Raw genomic sequence first — 15,959 nt, 5'->3', positions numbered from 1 at the left:
ATGAAATTTCAATCCATTGTTCTTCTCATCGTTGTTATGTGTGCCTCATCAGTCAAGAATGAAGCTATACCACTAGAAGGTGGAAGGTCCGTTGACGTCAGTGATCCACATGTGATTGATATCGCCAATTTCGCTGTCACCGAGTACAACAAAGGTATTACTCTGTCAAAGTTGAAGTTTGTTAAGGTCATTAAGGGTGAATCCCAAGAATTATCCGGAGGGATTAACTACCACCTCACTATTTCCGCCTCTCGACGTTTTCAAGATATTCACAATCAATACATTCACAATTATGAAACAGTTGTGTTAGAGAAACCATCCGAACACTTCAGGAACCTCACTTCTTTTAAATCTGTTAACGCTTAAATTATTAAATACCGATTATTATATGATCTTATAATATCAACTCACTTGTATGTATTACATTGTTAGTTTATGCTATGTCTATGATAATGAATTGTTGATCTAAATATATATGATGATATGATCTTTTGTTTTTTACTTTGAGTGTTTGTGATGAGAAATTATTAATATTTTGAATTTGAAATATGGGAGATGCAATTGATCGAATAAAAAAAATGATCATTCTAGATCATAGACTTGTGTTTGTTAAATTTTAGTCCGGTAAATTACGAGCTCACATCGTGCGAATGTGTCAAAGACCATTTCTTTCATCAAACCAATTTTTTTTTTTTTTAGTGAAGACTTATAATGGTCTCTAACAATCGATAAAAAAAATCTCAACTTATCATTTTTAAAAAAATACATCAAATGTATGGCATAAAATCAATTAAATTAAATCACAATTGACATCATGTGTACAATTTTTGTAATGGTCCACATTATTTTTTAAATTTAGTAACATGACATAGAATGACAACTGATTAAGCCTTACATTTTTTTACCAAAAACACTTATTTGGGCACAAATTCATTTACGCACACATAGAAAAGAAAAAAAATTAAATAATTTAGTCACATAATTTAATATTAATTATTTTATCTTTAAATTTTATGAAATCACGTATGTGTGTTTAATATATCATATTTGGAGTTGTGCCCAAACAAGTCTTTCTCTTTTTTTTACGACAAAACTTTACATATTATTCTCGGGTTCTTAATAAAATTTATTTAATATATTTTATCTATGATATAAAATAAATATATTTGATCTATGATATAAATTAAATACATTAGATATTTATATAACTCATCATTTAAAGCTCGTGCCTTTAGAGGAAAATAATTGTAAAATATTCATTCAGTCTTAAAATCTTCCATATCTTGGACCATTTGAAATAAATCATTTAAGAAGATAAATTGAAAAATAACATTTTTTTAATTAACGAGAGGGTCATAAAGATTTTTTTTTTTTGAAAAAGCTAAATTAGCCCACCCAAATTGGCGCCAGAGATAATCGATCCTCAGACCTCAAGAGGAGCACACTCTCAGGTCCCAAGCCAATACTAATGCACCAGGGTCATAAAGATATTATTTAAGATGTCCCATAAATGTAGTTCAAATGGTAGCTACCAAAAACATTATTGGAGTGGTCGGGGTTCGAACCCCGAATTTCACATTTCTCCATAATTAAATGTGAGTCTAGCTATTAGCTACTTAATAATAAAAAAAAGAAGACATTATTTAAGATGTTCAAACAAAATTATTCTTTATCGAGAAATTAAATAGATTTCTTCTTAATGTACATGTACTTCCTCCGATCCTATATTGTAAATTTGATGTATCTGTATACATTAATTTTACGATAAATTTAAAAAGTAAACTTTTTTTATATATATAAGACTGGAGGTAGTTGTTGAAACACAACTTCCTATAAAAATTTGATTATGAAAACTAAATAAATTTATGCACTAGAACACTTGTGAGCTCTTTGTTGTTGTTTATATTTGTTGGGGTTGATTGTAATGTAAGTTTCACATTGGTAATGAAGGAAAAAAGGTCAAGAAAAAGCCCGTTTACATAAATAGACCAGACTCATGCTTCTAAAAAAGCCTACAAAGCCTGATAGGCTGACCTGTTTATATTTAATTATTATTATTTATATTTTTTTTGCCAAAGAAAAAATATATTATTATTATTATTTAATCATATTTGTTATTTTATTAACTTTTAATTATTGTGCTAATCATTTTATTAGCTTTTTCTTAATGTTGAAGAAATTATAAAAATTTAAATGTGAAATAGGCTTTTAAGGTCTGTTTAGCTTATTTAAAAAACTATATAGAGACTTTTATGTAACACATACTTTTAAATAGGCTACAAGACATGCCAAACTTTAAAAAGGCTCAGGCCAGACCAAAATAAATAACATTTGATAGGCCGTAGGTCAGGTTCATGCCTAAAGAAAAATTGTAAAACAAACTCAAACCTATCAAGACCTGGCCTATTCTCAACCCTAATCCCCACCCAACCAAGATGATTTTATTGGAATTCATTAATGGGTGTTGTGGCCGGCCAGCACGAGCAATAGCATTACCATTACCCCTCACCTCCTTCGTAGTGTTAATGTCTTTGCTTTAGACTTATCAACAAAAAAAAAAAAAAAATCTCATTAAACTTTTTATATTTAGATAAAAATTCCACATTTTAAAATTTGTTTTTAAGATGAATGTTTATAAGCAAGAGACTATCATCATCTTACAAATTAATTTTATAAGGATGAATTAGACCCAATATCCGATTGTAAGAAATATTAATCTACCTATTTAACGTTTTTTTTAATTCTTATTATTGAAAATTAGTAGTATACGAAACCATCATGCTGATGCCAACCTTACATCAAGGGAACAAAACAAACATGGGTCCACACAAAGTGAACTTGTCTAATGCAACATGATAACATAAGAAAGGAACAATAGTAGTTCCGATGGTTAAATATTAATAGTATAGTATGTTAGTTACGGTGGGGTTGAAATTGAAATGAAATATGATGAGTTAGTATTAGCAAGGTTTGAATTATTATGATGATGGTGATGGTGATAGTGATGATGAATAGGCATGCGCAGTTCTCTCTCCATTACCATTACCATAGTAGATTAGATATAGCTAACTTTTTGAAACAACAAAGAGAATATACATCATTGTATCCATTGCACGCTCTTCTTCTTTATTTATACTCTCACTCACTAAACCAAGATTTTATTTGCACACATTTTCCAACACTTCAAAACAAAATTTTACCCATTTTTTGGTAATTGTCACCCCCACTATATATTATCATCCTTTTATTTATATATTTGCTTGCAACAATACACTCTATCTTCCTGCGTGACAAATTGCTGCATTATAGCATCATTACATATCATCATGCATACCAATACCATCACTACGTGCTCTTGTTCACTGCCTTCACAGTTAGCATGCGCCTAAGCTTAGCCCATATGGACAAATTCCATGCTGTCTAATTTTAATTAAACGATACCCATTTTATCACAATAATAATTTAACTTTATGCTATGTTACACATTAACATACATGTTAGATATTTGGATCTATTAACCATTTAGTCATGAATTTAATCCTCAATTTATGCGTATAAAAAAATATTTGTTGCGAGCGATGAACTCATTAAATAAATTTAATGATTTATGTGTATACTGTTTTTAAAATATTATATTCCACTTTGATAAAATAGTTAATGATTGTTGTTAAATAAAAATTAACATCATTATATTTATTAATTTATATGAAAAAAATTTAAACGAGTCTCATAAAACGGACAAAGTATATACTATACTACTATTATATACTTCTTTCGTGTCAAAATATAAGTAAAATTGAGTCAAAAAAAATTTGATGTATCTAATTAAAGATTAATTTGAACCAAATACATTTACTTTTATTGACCAACTTTTACTTATATTTTTGGACGGAGGGAGCGAGTACTATAGTAGTAATATACGGTCATGCATTAACATTATTACTGTATAGTACTATATCTCATAGTAGAACTTTACAAAGCAAATCCTAATTAACATTATAATAATACTACTAGTATGTCATAAGGAAAGAAATGTATCTAATTAAACAACCCACCAATTTAAGTTTTTTTAGACTTTTTCTTTCCATGTACATACATGGAAAAACACTGCCCTTGCTCTGTGCTAATTTTGTATCGTGCTCTTACTAATTACAGACAAATTCTAATCATTGTGTTTAAAGTATTTGTTAAAAATTCAAACATCACAAAAAAAAAATTTAAATTAAATTCTTGATATACTAGTACTAGTAGTCAGTAGATATTATTAGTATAGTATGCTTTTGATTAAATATTAGTGTAGTGTATATACTAATACTGTTTACTAGTCCTAAACAAGTAGTTAAAATAGTTTAAAACCAAAAAGTAAGATAAGATACGGGGGTAAACTAGGGAGGGTATAATATCAATCTAAGAAATCCCGTAGAGTATTGTATTGTACTTTACGAAACCCAATGAGGATTTTATTTTGCTTTTTTCAACTTTCTAAGAAGCACTTCCACTTTAATTTGCTAGCTAGATTTTCCCTGCTATCAATTATTACTTCACTTTCATTTCTCCTTCTTATATCATCATATCCTCTCCTCTCATTCTCTCATATTCATTCATAACTCTTTCTCTTCTCTTCTTCTTCTTAGTTGTGAGTTTTGATATTCAAACCAAAGAATAAGATGGGTGAAATAGCTTACACAAATGGTATTACCAATGGAGTAGGAAGTGACAAAAGCCATTCACCACCTAATGGTTATAGGAAGAGTTGTTGGTATGAAGAAGAGATTGAAGAGAATCTTAGATGGTGTTTTGCTCTCAATAGGTATATATTTATTACACGCTTTATTTAAAATGTGTTTATAGTATATCGTTGGTGTTCAATACAATCTGGAATATCGACCAGAATCAAGACACTAGCTAAAAGCTAAGCTTCTTTTCTATAGTTATATTATATATTAGTATATAAATAATAAAGTGATCAAAGAGAATGTTCTATCTTCCTTTTTGAAGTTCATGTTCATGTTGTAGTATCTTTTAGAAGGTTCATGAAAAGATAGCAATAGAAGCCAAGGAACAAGAAGGAGACAAAAATAAAATATTAGTCTGCACCTTATGTCTAGTTTTCCTGTCTTCAAAATTTTGGATATTCTGTTTCTTAAGCTAAAAAAAAGTAAAACAATGTAAAAGTTAAATGTTCTTTTTGCATTTGGCTATGAAAAAGGCAGACACAACACAACTAAAAACTTAGCTTTTTCAATACAAACTTTAACACTATCATATACATGTTTTTTATTAAATGTTTTATAATATGATTCTATGTTTTGGTGGGGCTACAGCATCTTGCATACAGGAGCTAGTCAGTATCAAGACATTGCATTGTTGGACACAAAGCCCTTTGGCAAGGTTCTCTAAGATACAACACAAAGTTATTACCTTAACTCGTAAGAAAAATACTTCATCCGGTCCTTATTATAAAAAAAAAAAATTACTTTTAGGTTTATAGAATGTTTGATGTATTTAGTCTGTATCATGTATCATGAACCAGATACATCAAATATAATCTATGAACCTAAAAAGCAAACTTTTTTTTATAATAAGTATCAGAGGAGTATAATTTAATTAAACTAGCCACTAACATGATATATATTTGCAGGCATTAGTACTTGATGGGAAGCTTCAAAGTGCAGAGACAGATGAATTTATCTACCATGAATGTCTTGTTCATCCAGCTCTTCTTCATCATCCTCTGTACTTCCTCTGCCCTTAAATAACTAATTATAGATATTGCGAGATTTAAATAGTAGCACTTGATTGTTTTTCATTATTAACATTTTAATTCCACTTTCTAGGCCAAAAAATGTTTTTATTATGGGAGGAGGAGAAGGGTCTACTGCAAGGGAACTTCTCAGGCACAAGACCATAGACAAAGTTGTAATGTGTGACATTGATGAGGTATGTTAACTTTGATATTTTTTTTCTTTTCAATTTCAAGTGGTTAAAAATTAATCTATTAATGTTTAATGGAAGCAGGAGGTAGTAGAATTTTGCAAATCATACCTAGTTGTAAACAAGGAAGCATTCCATGATTCGAGACTTGAAGTCGTCATCAATGATGCGAGGTCACTTAGTTATTTTCGCTACTAGGATTTAATTCGATATTGCAGCTCTATTATGACTATAATCAGTTCTAAAATTTATACTTGTGATTTTGCAGGGCTGAATTAGAAGGCAAAGAAGAAAAGTATGATGTAATAATTGGTGATTTGGCTGATCCAATAGAAGGAGGTCCTTGCTATAAACTTTACACCAAAGACTTCTATGAACTCAGTCTCAAGCCAAAACTTAAGAAAGGTGGAATATTTGTGACACAGGTTAGTGGTGGATATATAGAGAACTTGTTTCAATAATATGCATATTTTTTGCTTAAGAGAAAGAAACTGAATTCAAAATGTGATATTTTTCTTATTGTTCTTATTCAGGCAGGACCTGCTGGAATATTCAGCCACACAGAAGTTTTCTCATGTATTTACAACACCTTGAGACAAGTTTTCAAGTGTAAGTATTCAAAAAAAAAATATAATAATGCTTTACTTACCTCGCGCCTGAACTCTGGATTACCAGCAAAAAAATATTAACATGCTTTTTCATGTTTGCAGATGTTGTGCCTTATTCAGCTCATATTCCATCTTATGCTGATATTTGGGGATGGGTCATGGTAATATATATATTATTGATAATTAAGTTTTCATCAAGTTTTGATTATTTTCATAATAAGAGAGTAGTCATAACTATGTTGTTAATACCAAATCTAAGTATTCTATCTATTTCATTGGCCTATACTAGGCTTCAGATTCTCCATTGGACCTTAGTGCTGAAGAACTAGACATGAGAATGAAACTGAGGATTAATGAAGAGAATAGATATCTTGATGGTAAAACATTTTTATCATCCTCAACTTTGAGCAAAGCTGTTCGTAATTCGTAAGTGAAAGACTTAAACTTATACGCGTGTAGTTTCGTTTGTTGTAATCAAATTTTGTTCTCTAATCCTAATAGAACTTGAATATTTTGCAGGCTAAACAATGAAACTCATGTATACACTGAGGGAGCAGCTAGGTTCATATATGGTCATGGCAAGAATGCATAATTCTAAGCTTCAAATCAAAACTTAAAGTAAAGCAAAAAGACACACAATGCAAGTTAAAAAAATGGCTTTCAACTTTCAAGATTTATTTCATTATATGTATTTTTCCTTTCTGCTCTTCACTTTTTCTCTTCCTTTTTTTTATCATCCCTTGGCTTGTAAGTGTTGTATCAATGAACAACTAACTGTTCCTATCTTGTGCTTCTATTTGGATATGCTTATACCACTAGTCTAATATATTAAAATTTCAGCACTCTCTTGTTTAAATGATTTTGTTTGTTTATTATCGTACATTAGATACTACGACTTAATTATTTGAACAATATTTGACTTGTAATGTCGATCCTAAACTTTATTTATCGGTAGTAATCAAACTTAATACTCCAAAATTTACAGCACTCGTACACTGTGCACCAACGACTAGCGCTATACTTGGTGGTACATTGATCCTAAACTATGTATGCACATCATATGATCATACTTTTACATCTAGTTCCTAAAGCAAAACAATGTTCTTTCCTAGCCAACTTAAGAAGATTAGGACCTTCCCTCATTATAGAAATAAACATTTTCAAATTTTAAAACATGAAAGGGCATCGATCGAAACAATATAAGAGAATAACAAAGCTTTTAATTTTTGATCATTAGGTCTAGGACAAAATCTAAATTTTAGACAAAAAATATTAATCATTGTAAAAATTGAAACACACAATCATTTTTAAAACCATTTATAATTTTGTATTAGATTAATAATAGTGTCTTTAACCTTTTTATTTTTTTTGTTTACGATGGAACTGAGGATCAAACCATTTATAAGAAGACGTGAGAGAAATAAGATGAATTGCAACTTACAGGCCGGCATGGCATATTTTTTTTTTTTTTTTGAACAACAAATTTTATTAACAATCGGATTCTTGCTCAAGGAGAACAAAGACCGACAATTTAAAAAATACAAACTAAAGACGTCGTATATAGGCGGAACACCCGAAAATAAACACCATAAAAGACATCCCTACACACAACACCTAACCATACCCTACCTTCAACACCCACGAGGACAACACCCACCAAAATAAATATCAGAAACCACCCATTGTCACTACTCGCCGCAAAACAAACACCCCTCTAAATGAAACTCTCAGTCCTTCACACCAAAGCCGGCCGGCATCGCAAATTGACGACAGCGCCATTTACATAATGTTTCGGCAATGGCTTGGGGCATTAACATAGCATGGTAGCAATAATTGTAGCACTCTTCTGGTGTCACAAATTCTTTGGTTTCATTGGGACCTCCTTGCACAACTACAAGAGACACCAACAACAACAATGCAATAAATTTGTTTCCCATTTTAGTTTCAATTTTGTTTGCTTTGTTATTGGTATATATAATGTCTTCGTCTGGTTCAAGAGCGATTGATAATAATATCCATGCATGATGCTAAAATTTTGGATTTAAGCCCGATTTTGTGTTTTTATTATTATTTTAATCACTTAAAAATAGGGAGGAAAAAAAGGATTTTGTTCTCCTATCTTTTTGTCTGTTCAAAATTGGATAAGATTCATTAGCCGCATGCATAACTTATACTAAAAAAAATATTACTTCTATTTATGCTATTATTATATATAGGACAATATTGATGTATTTATTTTCATATATTAAAGTTAATATTTAAATTGCTTTTAAGTATCGTCAATTTTTCCCACAAACCAAAACAAGTTTTTTCGGTGTACATTGTCCTCACTAGCCCACATTATATTTTAGGGACTTCGCAAAAGGTTACTAATCCAAAGAATGTTCAAAGTCAAACACGTTTATCTATGAAGTTTTAATGGTATGAGATACTGAAAAGAAAACACGTCTTATTTATATTTATATAGGTGGTGAAAATAAATTCTTATAAGTTTTTCTTCAACCATGCAGTGTCATACATGTATGTCATGAACATATCTCTCATTCTAATGTGAATTTGATTCCATCATATGTCATGTTTTGCCTAGAAACTGTTAGGAACCACATTGTCATGTCATATTGTCCTGCACACATTAAATGTTTATGTAATTTCACGCTAAGTGTTCATCTATTCGTCTTATGTTTTATTTATATATTATATAATTTCATTCTCAATGACTTTTTTTCATATTTTTTTTATGGATTTTTTTTTAAATAAGTTCAATTTGCCCTAATAACGAAAGAGATGAAGAGGAAATTAGAAGGGAAGTACGAAGAAGTCAATGGTGAAGGACTATTTGTTAAAGAGAAGATTGGAAAGAAGTATAATAAACAGAAAGACAAAAGCAAATAAAAGAAAAGGATGAGATGAAATGGAGATGTTTCATATGCAAGAAATATAGGGGCATTTAAAAAATGAATGTCCTAATTGGAAATGCATGAAGATAAATGATGATGGGAGTGTCTCCATTGGACAAAGTGATTTTTTTTAGCATAATGCAAATAAGACTATTAAAATATTACATATTTTTAATCAAAATGTTTATTTATTTATAACATTAAAATCTTTTGATTTTTTTAATTCTATTAAAATAATATGATATTTTGTAATTAATTGATTTATTCTTGATAGAAATGTGGGTAACGGGTATGAGTACTTAAGTACTAGAGGGTACGAGAACACGGGTACGAGGATGAGTACAACTATTTTTTTTTTAAACTGCAGGTAAGGAGATGGGTTCATCCTTTTGCAAAAGGAGCAAAATTAAGAGGACCAAAAGTGCTATTATATGTAAGTTAGAAGTTAAAAAATGCAGTTTAACCTAATATTTTTATCACATGGTCAAGGAAGTTGAAGTGTCTCGACAACTGAGGTAAGCTCACGGGGACAACTTGTTATTAATCATTAACATGTACTATTAGAAATTTAAAATAATGCTTTAGTCAAAAATATAATTTTTTTAAAAAAAATTCTAATTAAGTCAAATTCAATTAACCTGCTTTCTTAAATTAAGTCAAATTAAATTTAAAATAATGCTTTAGTCAAAAATATATATATTTTTTAAAAAAATAATTTTATTTATCCTTATTTAGCTCATATCCCATCTTATGTTGATATTTAGGGATGAGTCATGGTAAATTTATATATTATTGATAATTAAATTTCCAAGTTTTGAGAAGTTCTTAATTCCAAATCTTAGTGCTGAAGAATTATACATGAGAACAAAACAGAGGATTAATCAAGAGAATAAATATCTTCCTTTGATGGGAAAACATTTTTATCATCCTAAACTTTGAACAAATCTGTTCGTAATATATTTAACTTCAGCTCTCTTATGATACATTATTCAATATTACTACTTACTTATTTGAACAATATTCAACTTGAACCCACTTGGGTTGGTGCATTTGTATTGGCTTGGGACCTGGGAGTATGCTCCTCTTGAGGTCTGAGGTTCGATTCTATCTGGTGCCAATTTGAGTGGGCTAATTTAGCTTCTTAAAAAAAAAAACAATATTCAACTTGCAACATCGATCCTAAACTTTATTTTTCAGTAATATAATCAAACTCGGTACTCTAAAATTTACAACACTCATATAAAATACATCAACTAATTCTGACCAATCCCTTGACGACCCGCATTAACCTTCTCTAGATACACACCATCCTTACCTTAGGATGCAAATATTGAACCTCCCCATTAAAATTGATACCTAATCTTGTACTTTGATCTTAATCTAGTTCCTAATTTAATTTATTGTGGTAACAAATGACAAAGAATGAGAAAGGGGATGAAGATATGAATTGATGTTAGTTAATACATAGTAGTTCATGAGAAAGTTTTGAGTTTTTCTTGAAACTTTCTTCCTCGTCAAGTCTCTCATTCTTCGATCCTTTTTTGTCTTTTTTAAAGATCCTTGAACGTTGAAACTGGTGAACTTGTCGTAGATCCAACTGGTTCATTCTTCTTTGCGTTGCCTAGCACTTCATCGTTGCCTACCCCTTGAGGTTTCACGTCAAGATTAATAGCTAGCATAATAAACATTTTCAAATTTTAAAACAATATTAGAGAATAAAAAAGCTTTTAATTTGGTCATTAGGTCTACGCGAAAAATAAGATGAATTGCAACTTACACTCTGGCATCGGAAATTTATTACAATGCCATTTACATATCGCTTTGGCAATGGCTTTTGGCATTGCCATAGAATTATAGCAATAATTGTAGCACTCATCTGGTGTCAAATATTTTTGGGGTGCAAAACCTTGAACAGCTACAAAAGACACCAACAACAACAATGCAACAAATTTATTTGCCATTTTAGTTTCAAATTTGTATGCTTTGTTATCGATATTTTTATTTCTCTTCCTCCTTTCCAATCAATATTTGTGAACTATTGGATGTATGTATACATGTCCATCGGAAAATAGGGAGGAAAAATGTCCATGCATGTTGCTAAAATTTAGGATTCAAGCCCTATTAATTTGGTGTTTATTTCTAATTTTAATCACTTAAAATTAGGGAGGAGAAAGGGATTTTGTTCTCCCATATTTTTGTTTGTTCACTTAACCGATGTTGTAATGACAGACAAGATTCGTTAGCAAGTTAACAAACTCTTGGTATTTTAATTTCCTCACAACAGTGTCATCGGCATTTTTAATGGTGTTTTCGTTGGAATTGAATTCCAATGCTATGAGACTCTCGTTTGGATTGACTTATTTTTGAGTTTATGTGAAACAACTTATACAAATAAATAAGTTATGTACCATTATAAATTTTTCAAAGTAGTTTATGAGAAAACAACTTATAAAGATACAATTTTTGTCAGTGAAAACTTATGAATTAACATAAAAAATTGTATTTTTACATAACTTATTTTCATAAGCTCAAAAATAAGTCAAATTCAAACGGACCTTGGAGTGAGGGTTATAGGGTTTTTTTTTGCATCATAATAGCAGCTAGGAGACGTAGGGGTTTTCAAAAATTGTTGAAATTAAAGTGTTTACTAGAGACTTTTACCATATAATTTTTTTTTGACGTTAAGGTGTCTTTGAATACTATAAAAATAATGTTAACTTAGTAATTTTTAAGAGCAATTATGAAAAGAAATAATAAAGAAATGGGCATGAAAAAAATACAATAGTACAACTACTTTGAATGATGATTCACTTTTATCTCTACCGGGAAGTGCGATTTACAATTTTAATTCAGTCAAATTAAATCTTATGTAGATGGATATTAAAAAAAAATCTTATGCAGATGTGTCGTCAAAAAATCATAGTTCAACTGATAAAAATATCAAAATTGTTAGGTCGAACGTCATGATTGGAGTTCGAACTTGTAAATTTATATATTAGTATTAATTAATTTCAAGTTTTGAGGAGTTCTTAATAACAAATATAAGGTTTTCCCTTGGGGCTTCAGATGATTAATGAAGAGAATAGATATAAAACATTTTTGTATATCCTCCTCAACTTTGAGCAAAGTTATTCCTAATTGGCAAGTGAAAAGTTTAAACTTATTATAATCTTGTTGTAATCAAATTTTGTTCACTAATCCTGATAGACTTTGATTGACACTATTGGCTGCAGTCTAAACAATGAAACTTATGTATACAAAAGGGAGTAGCTAGGTTCATATATGTTCATGGCAAGAATCCATAACTCTATACTTCAAATCAAAACAAAAAAAGTAAAGCAAAAAGACACATAATGCAACTTGCAACATCGATCCTAGACTTTATTTATCAGTAGTAATCAAACCCAGTACTCAAATACACAACACTCATATACACTAGTCCCACGTACGTGTGCGATGGCCCGAGCATGAGTTTTGTAAAGTTGAGTTAGACAATTATTTCTCCCTATGATGAGACAATCCAGTATCCACCAACAGGAACCAATAAAGGATCCAAGAGAACTCCAAAACTCACAACATCAAAGCAACAAAGAAACCAAAACAAAAGAGAAAACCAGCAGGACTAAAAAACTACAAACCAAAAAATCACACACAAACAACAACACAAAGATTAGAAGGGCAAGCTAGCTAGCATATCTAACAGAAAAAACCGACCATCCAAGCCCCCTGCATAACAGCTAGTAGAAAACAGACTCGCCATCAAACTAGCACGGCAGATGCAGTCGATCAAAGACCATATCAAACCAGAACAAATGCAGCAGCAAAATTGAGCTACCTTATCAAACAATTACCTGGGTCCCATGACCACTCGTAAACTCTATTTATTAATAGTAATCGAACTCGAACTTGGTACTCTAAAATTTACAACACTCGTGTACAATGCAATAACCACTTGTGGTAGACCTTGTCATACATCGATGATCGATCCTAAACTATGTATACCCGATTGCCCATCACAATTTTACATAATTGAGCTACCTGTCACAACCTCTCACTGAATGTAATCAAGAGAAGGATACACCTAATGACTTGCTGAACAAATCAGTTGTTAGTTAGTTAGAACTAGTCAGTGTGTGTATGCACACAATAGCTAATGTAGACCATCTTTTGTGTATATATAACTCTGATAATCAATGAAATGAATTCATTCTCCCAGTTTTCTCTTTTCCATGATACTAACTTATCACACAATTACCTGGGTTCCATGACCACTCGTAAACTCTATTTATCAGTAGTAATCAAACTCGATAGTCTAAAATTTACAACACTCGTATACAATGCAATAACCAATTGTGGTAGACCTTGTGGTACATCGATGATCGATCCTAATAAAAGTATGTTGTATACTATTATATACTATATACTATTACTAATAAAAGCTAAAGCAGATTAATATTCATTCCAAAAACTAACACAAGCTTCACAAAAGTAGTCAACATCATAAAATTAAATACACAGGTAAATTGTTTAGCATTTCTCACATAAATAAATGTGATGATAAGTACATGCATTACATACGAAATTAATGAAGCACCATCCCTTACACATCATAAGGTTGCTTACCAGTGAACTTAACCTCAATTGGGCTAACATTCTTCCCAATAGACCTGAAATTCTGACCGACCCCTTGACGACCGGGGTTAACCTTCTCTGGATAAACACCATCCTTAGGATGCAAATATTGAACCTCCCCATTAGGGAAAACCCTGTAAAACTGATACTTAATCTTGTACTTTGATCTTAATCTAGTTCCTAAAGCCAAACACTGTTCTTTCCTAGCCAATTTAAGAAGATTAGGACCTTCCCTCATTATAGCAGCACCACCAGTTGGCATTTCAAAGATTTGTTCTTTAGGTGATTCCCATGTGATTACATAGAATTCTTCAACTTGGGCCTTACGCAATAATCCACCAGTACTTCCTCCAAAAATTGGAGAAGGTGTATTTGGATCTAACTCAGGTGGGGTGAATCCAACTGGTGCAGTTTTTTCTTCTTTTGTTGCTACTGCTGCTTCTTCTGGTTCAGCTTTTCCATCTGCTGCAGCTGAGATTTTTGTTATTTTTGGTGAAATGGTTGTGAATTTGATGGGTTTGAGTGATATGAAAGATAAAGTTGATGGTTGTTTCCATGGTTTTGGAGTTGAGAGTGGTGGTGTGAAGAGAGAAGCTTGAGTTGCCATTGCCATGATGAATGAATGAATGTTATGATGATGAATGAAGTGTTGAAGATTTTGTGTGAGATATGAATGATAATGTGAATGAATAATAATATAATTAATATTAGTATACAAAAATGTTTGTAAGGATTTTTAGCATCTGAATATGTGGTGTGAGTTTTGGTATATGGATAAGGTGATATAATTTGGACCAATGAGATTTTATGATTTTGATTCTATGTCTCAATCTAACCCTCAATGTCCAATACTATCTCTTTTTAGTTTTCATCTTGCTTAATATTAGACTACATGTTTCAATTCAACTATATACTTAGATATGGGGAGATATGCACGCACACCAGATAATATTATAACGAATATAACTTTTATAAAATTTATCGTTTCATTGAGATTTATGTATTATTTATAATTGTTTATAAAGAAATTAAAAAATTATTTGATACAATATGTTATATAAATCATCAAAACTAACGATATTCAAGAAATTGAAAAAACATTAAGTATTTTTTCAATCCCAATAGAATTACGTCATCTTGAAGCAACTCACTAATTTTTTGCTTCAATATTACAACTCTAAAAAATTCATGTTGGATCCCACAACTTTACCTTACATATTAATATTTTAATTATATTTAATTTATTGGTAAACAAATGCATGACTCCAAAATTGCATAAATCCATCGAGTATGATTGTTTGAGACTGATATCTGCGGTTTTTTTCTCATTGCTGTTAGTGATGACTAATCTCCGCCGGAAAATCTTTGGAGCACATAAAGTAGGTTCTCCATTTTCGACCGAATTTTCTCCATATGTATGCGCTAGAAATCGAACTCTAACTACATATTTAGGAGGATCGAAATCCTTACCACTTAAACCAATTCATTTTAGGTACATTTACTAACATCCTTTATTCGGATAATTTTTTTTTTTTTTGAAGAATCAGATGAAATTGTTAACAACCTTTTCTATGTATGGGATCGGGGAATGAGTTATCTCAAGTGTGATTTACACTTGAGAAAATAAAGTATAATCTAACACCATCTAAATTCATTTTCTCTAAATTTTTATATGTTTATCTCTCTTAATCAATAATAACAAACCACGCTTTATTCTCTCAAGTGTAAATTACACTTGAGATAATCCATTCGCATGAGATCGTGATGTTCATATTCGTTGGCTCACCATAGTTGCTCCCAATAAAATGTAAAATATTCCAATTACTATATTAAAGCCCATAATGGCAGCGATGCTTCCCTAGCACCTCCCAATTACTTTATTATACTC

At 30.7% G+C, this 15,959-nt stretch overlaps 3 protein-coding genes across 3 annotated transcripts; 2 read left to right on the top strand and 1 right to left on the bottom strand.

Annotated features, from left to right (window-relative positions):
• Positions 1–366, top strand: LOC123905433 (cysteine proteinase inhibitor 1-like). The gene has a single exon (XM_045955028.1). It carries the CDS (start codon positions 1–3, stop codon positions 364–366), a length of 366 nt encoding a protein of 121 aa, XP_045810984.1.
• A 4,065-nt stretch (positions 367–4,431) lies between these two features.
• On the top strand, positions 4,432–7,384 carry LOC123907878 (thermospermine synthase ACAULIS5-like). The gene is made up of 10 exons (XM_045958306.1): positions 4,432–4,810; positions 5,325–5,391; positions 5,642–5,736; positions 5,838–5,940; positions 6,019–6,107; positions 6,203–6,359; positions 6,468–6,543; positions 6,645–6,703; positions 6,832–6,968; positions 7,062–7,384. The coding sequence occupies exons 1-10, from the start codon at positions 4,668–4,670 to the stop codon at positions 7,132–7,134; spliced, it is 999 nt and encodes a 332-aa protein (XP_045814262.1). The 5' UTR covers positions 4,432–4,667; the 3' UTR covers positions 7,135–7,384.
• Positions 7,385–13,918: 6,534 nt separating this feature from the next.
• LOC123907877 (photosystem I reaction center subunit II, chloroplastic-like) lies at positions 13,919–14,790 on the bottom strand. Its single transcript, XM_045958304.1, has one exon. The coding sequence runs from the start codon at positions 14,682–14,684 to the stop codon at positions 14,040–14,042; it is 645 nt and encodes a 214-aa protein (XP_045814260.1). The 5' UTR covers positions 14,685–14,790; the 3' UTR covers positions 13,919–14,039.
• Between the last annotated feature and the right edge of the window lie 1,169 nt (positions 14,791–15,959).

Source organism: Trifolium pratense, linkage group LG2 (genome assembly GCF_020283565.1).
Source record: "Trifolium pratense cultivar HEN17-A07 linkage group LG2, ARS_RC_1.1, whole genome shotgun sequence".
Classification (NCBI taxonomy): domain Eukaryota; kingdom Viridiplantae; phylum Streptophyta; class Magnoliopsida; order Fabales; family Fabaceae; genus Trifolium; species Trifolium pratense.
Note: the sequence above shows the minus strand (reverse complement) of the source record. Positions and strands in the feature narration are given on the sequence as shown.

Excerpts from the sequence above, each read along its gene's own strand:
- LOC123907878 (XM_045958306.1), top strand. The coding sequence starts at position 4,668 with ATGGGTGAAATAGCTTACACAAATGGTATTACCAATGGAGTAGGAAGT. Across the intron at positions 4,811-5,324 it reads TGGTGTTTTGCTCTCAATAG|CATCTTGCATACAGGAGCTA; the intron begins GTATATATTTAT and ends GTGGGGCTACAG. Across the intron at positions 6,704-6,831 it reads ATATTTGGGGATGGGTCATG|GCTTCAGATTCTCCATTGGA; the intron begins GTAATATATATA and ends GGCCTATACTAG.
- LOC123907877 (XM_045958304.1), bottom strand. The coding sequence starts at position 14,684 with ATGGCAATGGCAACTCAAGCTTCTCTCTTCACACCACCACTCTCAACT.
- LOC123905433 (XM_045955028.1), top strand. The coding sequence starts at position 1 with ATGAAATTTCAATCCATTGTTCTTCTCATCGTTGTTATGTGTGCCTCA.